Source organism: Solanum lycopersicum, chromosome 1 (assembly GCF_036512215.1).
Source record: "Solanum lycopersicum chromosome 1, SLM_r2.1".
Taxonomy (NCBI): Eukaryota; Viridiplantae; Streptophyta; class Magnoliopsida; order Solanales; family Solanaceae; genus Solanum; species Solanum lycopersicum.
The window spans coordinates 60,772,519-60,779,761 of record NC_090800.1 but is presented as its reverse complement, the minus strand read 5'-3'; the positions used below and the strand labels follow the sequence as shown (position 1 = coordinate 60,779,761).

At 33.3% G+C, this 7,243-nt stretch overlaps 1 protein-coding gene across 1 annotated transcript; it reads right to left on the bottom strand.

The window, feature by feature from the left end:
• Positions 1-1,661: 1,661 nt before the first annotated feature.
• LOC101247851 (small ribosomal subunit protein bS1c) lies at positions 1,662-6,460 on the bottom strand. The gene is made up of 7 exons (XM_004228986.5): positions 6,038-6,460; positions 5,631-5,906; positions 5,436-5,516; positions 4,079-4,360; positions 3,886-3,996; positions 3,260-3,346; positions 1,662-1,909 (listed from the first exon to the last, which is right to left on the bottom strand). Exons 1-7 carry the CDS (start codon positions 6,332-6,334, stop codon positions 1,805-1,807), a joined length of 1,239 nt encoding a protein of 412 aa, XP_004229034.1. The 5' UTR covers positions 6,335-6,460; the 3' UTR covers positions 1,662-1,804.
• Between the last annotated feature and the right edge of the window lie 783 nt (positions 6,461-7,243).

Below are 7,243 nucleotides of genomic sequence, written 5' to 3'. Positions count from 1 at the left end.
TAATAATTCATAGAATGAATAAAATATGTATTAATAATTAATTAAATAAATAAATAATTTAATCGTAACAAATAAAGACACATAATTAATTGAAAAATAAATTAAACCTGAATTAAAAATATATCACACACATATTAAAGTTAATTAAAAATGTATTACACACAATGATCTATAGAGTAAATTAAGCTTGTATTAATAATGAATTAAACAAATAATTTATTAGTAATTAATAAATCAAATCATTGCAAAATAAATTAAATTACTTTAAAATTGTATTACACAATATTAAAGTTGAATTAGAAGAGAATATAGAATGAATGAAAAACATAACTAACAAAAGACAAGACAACGATCTATAAACTGAATTAAACTCATATTATTCAAGAATAAAACTTATATCATATGTATCTTATACATTATCTTTGTTTTTTTATCACTAAGATAACCAACTAGTTAGACAAGCAATCTAATTGTAACAAATGAAGAAATATAATAAATTGTCAAATGAATTAACTTGAATAAAAAATGTATTACACATATATCAAAGTTGAATGAAAAGCGAATTAAACATGAATGCAAAATGTAGCAAACGAAAGAGTATTATGTGATTTGTAAATTGAATAAAACTTGTATCATTTATGAAATAAAGACGTAATTCAATCACAACAAATCAACCTATAAAATGCAAAATGAATTAACTTGTATTAAAAGTCCATACACAAATATCAAGTTAAAGTTGAATTAAGCATAGATAAAAAATGTAACTAATGAAACACAAGACAATGATCTATAGAGTGATTTAAGCTTATATCAATAATGAATTAAATAAGTAATCTAACAATAACAAATAATAAACTGTAAAATGAATTAAATTTGCGTTAAAAGTGTGTTACACAATATTAAAGTTGAATTAGAAGAGAAAAATAATAATAAATGAAAAATGTAACTAACGAAAGACAAGACAAATAATCTATAGATTGAACTAAACTTGTTGTATTCATGAATAAATTATAAACTTAACCAAAATCAATAATAAACTTAACCAAACCCTCTTAAAATTGGGATATAAAATCCAAATGACATTTCACTTATTTGTAGGAAGAATCTATCCAAACTAATCACAAATTCGTAAAATTGAATCTTTATAATGACCATCGATGATGAACTCTTGTTTCTATAATTTTAAAATTTTGAAATTCCTATTTGAGAACATCATATTATACAATTTTCTGTTTTTTCTATTCTTTTTCTTGTCGTGTTTTTGAATAAAAATAGTGAAATATGGGAAAAACTAATTTAAATGAAAATTTCAAAAAATAAAAAAATAAAATAAAATAAGAGAGGAGGAAGAGAAAAAGGGAGAGAAAGAGCGAAAGAAGATAAATTGTAAACAATTTTTTAAATCTTAAAAATTGTTATATTTAGTTAGAAAAATTATATTGGCATAATTTTTTAAATATGATACATTTACGTGATTTACCCATTTTTTATTAAAAAGATAATTTAAAAATGTAGTTTAAGCTAGAGTATAGTTTAAGGATATTTTTGGCCAAAACGGTACATTTTACTCAAGAGTATTAAGACAATTCATGATATCGTAAAAAAAACCAAGCATGCTGTGATAGTTACTGATGCTAGCGCTGCTTCTCTTAGAACAAAACTGCAAGTCAAGTAGTTGAGGATCATATGATAAAATACAATAGAATGACTGCGGGTACAATTCTTAGTTCCTAAACCTACAAACAATGTTTATTTATACAACTTATGCAACAAATGGGTCAAACGACGGGTTTTAATTTAGAACTCATAAATCATCAGCTGGTGGAATCTCACTCAAGTCCAGTCCATCCTCAGGTAGTTCAGAGGTCAGCGGACCTAAAATCCCGTCAGAGTTGAGGGTCAATCCACTCTGAGAAGTTACAAAAGAAAGAGGTTACAGAAGTGAGTACTCTCAATCACATACAAGTATTTCAACACAGAAAATGACGATAACTTTAACTCTCACTTGAAGCGCATCAGAATACAAGTTAATTTATATGATACTTTTGTGTTTGGAAATGTTCTATAACATTTCACGTCATTTCACTAGTATTATGTTTCAAGGATACAGGTGATACTACCGAAATTTGTAAGGAGAAAGTACGACCAATCAGCAATCTCTATATCAAACCACATTTGGTTAGCTGAACAAAGGGAGACGATTGAGCCAAAACGCTAGAACCTAAGAAGTTGAACTAAAGTATGCATGTTCCTTCGTTTCTTTGTTCTCCTATCCCCACTTCCTTCTCTCTTCTCACCCAATTCACATTTCCTGATGTGGAAAGTAAGGATGAGAGAATTCAGTAGCTTCTTTAACTTCTGCCTTTCAGTAATTGTCTTCACACCTTCTTTCACTCTCAGGGCTAGTACGATCCTTTACTTTGTTGCTTCTTTTCTCTTTCCTTCTCGCTTTGTTTTCATTTGGGTGCGTACAGGATAAAACTCTCACTCCTATGCAATAGCTCGCAAACCACACAAGAGAGGTAATACGTACTAGGCAAGCCCAGTGCGAAGAGCTCAACCCAGAAGGCAAACCCCTTGCTTTTGCTGGCAAGGGTTTTTGAACTTGAGATCTCTCCAACATGGAAGTCTGAAGCCCAAACCACTGGGCCACCCCGAAGGGTCAAACGTTCACCAGCCAATCTTTGTCTTCATCCTCCTCTCCCTTCTCCATATTTTTAAAGCATGTTTTCAACTAATCTCTATATCCTCTAGCCAATGAGAACAAGGCACCTTCTTCTTCCCCATATCCTATTCTTTCTACTTTCACAGGTTATATATATTCACATAAATGTAGAAAGAACTTAATTGGCAGAGTTCTATTACAAGATAGCTTCAACAGTTGATTTAAAGTTACTTATGTCCTTTGCTATTGGAATTTAAATACTTTGTATGTTACAAATCTCTAGTATTGGATTTCACTAAACAAGTAATAACCAGGGAAAAGAAGACACGTTCAAAGAAGAGGCCGTGTAACCACAAAACAGATTTGGCGTAGCCAAACTGTGTCCTGTTCTTTCCCGCCCATTTTACCCCACTTAAAGTGGTGATGATAGTCGAATTGCTGGGTCTTGCCCTAAAAGTGTCCTGTTGTGACCTCTCCATGATATACAAAATATTGACATGCTCCATGTAAGATTAAAGGGAGAAAAAACTTTCAAATCATAATATTTTCAGTTTTTTTTATGCCAAGCAGTTATCACAATAGTAATTACAATACCTCAGGCTGGAATCTCAGCATATCTGCACGGGCCATGGCTTCAGCTTGGGCAATTCTCTGCCTGAATGTCTGGGCCATCTCTTCAGCCTATAAAAACCAAATTACAAGTTCTAATTCACAACTAAAATATTAAATTTATATTATCGAATATTGAAACGGACTTTTATTTGGAAAGGCCATCCCAAATCATCCTGTACTTCTGACAAAAGAAAAAAATAAGAAGAGAATGGATGGAGCAAGAAGCCACAGTACATATTAAGTTAACCCTGTATTTTCGACAAAAAGGAAAGCCCTGTACTTCTTAAAGCATTTTCAGAACATGTATGGAATTTTGACAAAAATGCAAACTGAATCATTTTGATAGAGTAGAATGAGATGATTTAACTATTGGTATTTCGAAAGAATAAATTATTTCCACTAAGAAAGATCAACTGAAACAGAAAAGGAGACAAGAGGCAAAGAAATACTGAGGAATATCCAGCTGCACAGCATAATGATAGTAGACAAAGAAATTATTTTGGCATCATGAGAACTGAAATCAAGCAAACATTGGCATAATGCACAACTATGAATTCGTGATGTAGTTATAAATACAGACTTAACAAATAACACTTTAAAATACTTACCTTCTCAAAGACAAGCTTTGGATTGCGAATCATGTCACCAGGTGTAGGCTCTAGCTTCTTTGTAGAAAGGCTCACTCGACCTCTCTCACGGTCATGGCTCAATATCATGACCTACAACGAGATTGAGCAGATAATTGCAGATTTCGTCAAAAGTGGAAAGATATTTCACAGCTTAAGAAATTTCTATACACACCTTAAGTGTGTCACCAGGCTGGAGGACTGTTGCAATATCTGAGACACGATCATGACTAATCTGGCTCACATGAAGAAGGCCATTGATCCCACCAATGTCAATGAAGGCACCATATGGTTTCAAGCTCTGAACACTTCCAAGAACAACTGAGCCTATGCCCAATTGTGCCTGACTATCAGCCATGGCCTTACGATTGCTGAGAACAAGTCTCGATTGCTCTTCATCAACCTCAACAAACTTCAGAGGAAGCTCTTTTTCCAAAAGCTCCTCCGCAGTTGATTTCTGAAACATCAAAAAATTGTTTTTAGGATATGGCACACTGAAAGAGAAATCTTGAGATGAGTGTCAAATAATCATAGTAATTTTTTGTTGAAAACACAGAAAGGCAAAGCTTCAACCCACCAAATTATAAACATAGTTTGATTTGAATCAATATGTACTCATAGGTGAAAAAGCTGAGTTGATAATGGATAGCAAAATAGAGCCTATGGTGTATACAACTATAGCTCTACTGTGTCTTATTTTAAAAAATAATTGCGACATCCGCAAGGGTCGGTGGCGCAAATTCGTTGGATGATGGATTTGCTCCTCTACCCTTCTCTACATAAATACTAGCCTTGCCGGGGTTTTCACTTAAAAGGCCTATATTCTATTGCCTTTTGACTTACAAATCAACAAGATATCCCTCATGTTTAGTACTATTGCAAACCAATTTGAATTTTCATGGTTCTCCTTGTAGGAATCATTTATTATAATTTATAGGCACTAAGACAGAGAAACAATATCCTCTTTTTGACACCTTACCATGCTTAACATGTTTCTCCTAGGCCTCATAATGCCACTTCAATTGATCTTTTAATTTAGAGTTCAGATACTTGCTATAGCTAATCTTTTTTATTTATTATTATATATTGTTAGTACAATTAATTGTTTGTTAGACCCAGTTAACATTTCTTTAACTTTAATTCATTGATCCAACATTCTTCAGGGCAGATCCCATATCATTGCAGAAAAGAAATCTCTTTCTGCTACATGAAAGCTGTCTCACTTTTGACCAAAAAGCCAAAAACCAAAAACATTTGTACTTTAACTGTTGCAAAGGGATAGAGTAATCGTGTAGAATATTCCAGAGGTTTGTTTATTAGTTAGGAGATTAAATCTTTTTAAAATGGATCTGGTAATTAGGATTAGGATAACAATTCTTATAAAACGAGCCACTCTGAATTGAGTTTCAATCTGCGAAACAGGTAGTTCTCTTTCCTCCCATTTCTCTTTTACAATATGAATATGTTTGATCCAGATGACAGAAGATGTAGAAGAATAGGTTATACTTTTATGTGGTGAATATACAACTAACCGTTGATATCTGGGAGAATGGAACAAAACCACGAAGGCCCTCCACCAGAGCGACCACTCCACCTTTATTTGCACCAACCACCTGCAAAACCATCCAGAGAAATAGAAATGAACGAATGTGCTGTTCAAAGATATGGCTAAAAAATAAATAAGATCGAAAATCATGACATAAAGAGCTGTAGCATCAAACACATACCTTGCCTTTGATGACAACATCTTCAGCTTGAAGCTGCCTGCATCTCTCCCATGCAAGGTCATATTGAATTGATCTCAAACTCAAAACCAAACTATCATCAGCTTCATTTTCTCCAACTACCACAAACTCCTCACGCAAGCCAGGAAATATTCCGGCTTCCTCTACATGTCTGATGGTGTGAAGTGAAGCTTCTCGTAAAGGCAAGTATGCAGATGATTTTGCAGTTATGTCAACTAGAGCTCCATTTGCATCTACAGAAAAAACCGTTCCTTTGACCTAAAAAAACAATCAGTAAGCTCAAAAATTCAATGATGAACAGCAAAATCAATCACAGATTTCAATAGTATACTTCAATCAATCTATTAAAAGCAAATGTAGTTGAGCAAAATTGAAATGTAAGAGCTAACCTTAGTACCAACTTCGGAGTCAAAATCATATTTTTCAAGGGCAGAGTGAAAATCATCAACAGTAAAGGCAACACCTTCCATAGGTGTAGTGCGGCATCTCTCATAGGCATCCTCAAACATCTCTTTAAGTTTTAGTCTTTCTCTTGTTTGTGCATTTGCGATTACTGCTGCAGCTTGTATTACAATTCTTGGCTTCTGCTTACTCTGATGGTGATGATAATTACTCGGATTCACAAGCCTTGTTGTCGACATTGGAGGGCACTTCAACCCAACGAATTGCTGTGTTAGAGAAGCCATTTTTTCGCTCACTTAGATGAATACTTCGTTGAGTTACACACCATGCCTTCTTTGCCCAGTAGATAAGATAAAGGAAGACAAACAAAAACAGAGGTCCCACTTTATTTTCTTAGCTGGGCTTCGAAATACTTGGGCTTCGAAACACTTGGGCTTTTTGAAATATGATGTAATTACACGACTTAAAAGATAACATAATCTCTAAAATTTCTATCACTTGAACTAATCAGAAAATTCTCTTTTTCCTTCTCTCTTGACATCAAGATACATCATTTCACCTCTATTAATACATTACAACTTTGTTTGTGTATAATGTATTTGGTAAAGATGTTATTGTTGATACATAACCACAATAAATCAGTATGAATTTGATTTATATTTATGTATCTCATGCATGACTTATATATCTGATACATAACTTATGTATCGTTTTCTATGTATGAAGAAATAATATATCTCAGAGTTCTGAAAAATTCAAGACTAGATATATATAAAGAGAGGGAGAGAGTCGTTATGTTCAACTCTCCCTTATTTGTAATCCCTTCATTGGCCATTGCATAAGCCACTCTATTCTCATATCTGAACACATAAGGTCACCCTTGGATCTTTAAGTATCTACACTCAAAAATCAAATTATTATAAAGCAAGTGGTCATGTGTGATTATACGTATAATATCAGTCGAGTCAATATTAATATTAAAGGGAGTTATCTTATGTTCTACTTCAATGAGAAGACCTCTTCACAATGCTTGGAGCTTTGCTCTTATGGGATTGGTGAGAGCAGTGTGCACAATGCACCCCTATACCCAAAGCCCTATCTAGTTTTTGAAAAGACCACCTAGGCCACCTAGCCTTGATCACTATCGATATTGAGTTTTAAGTTTCCTTTATCGGTGGTTCCACTTTATATGT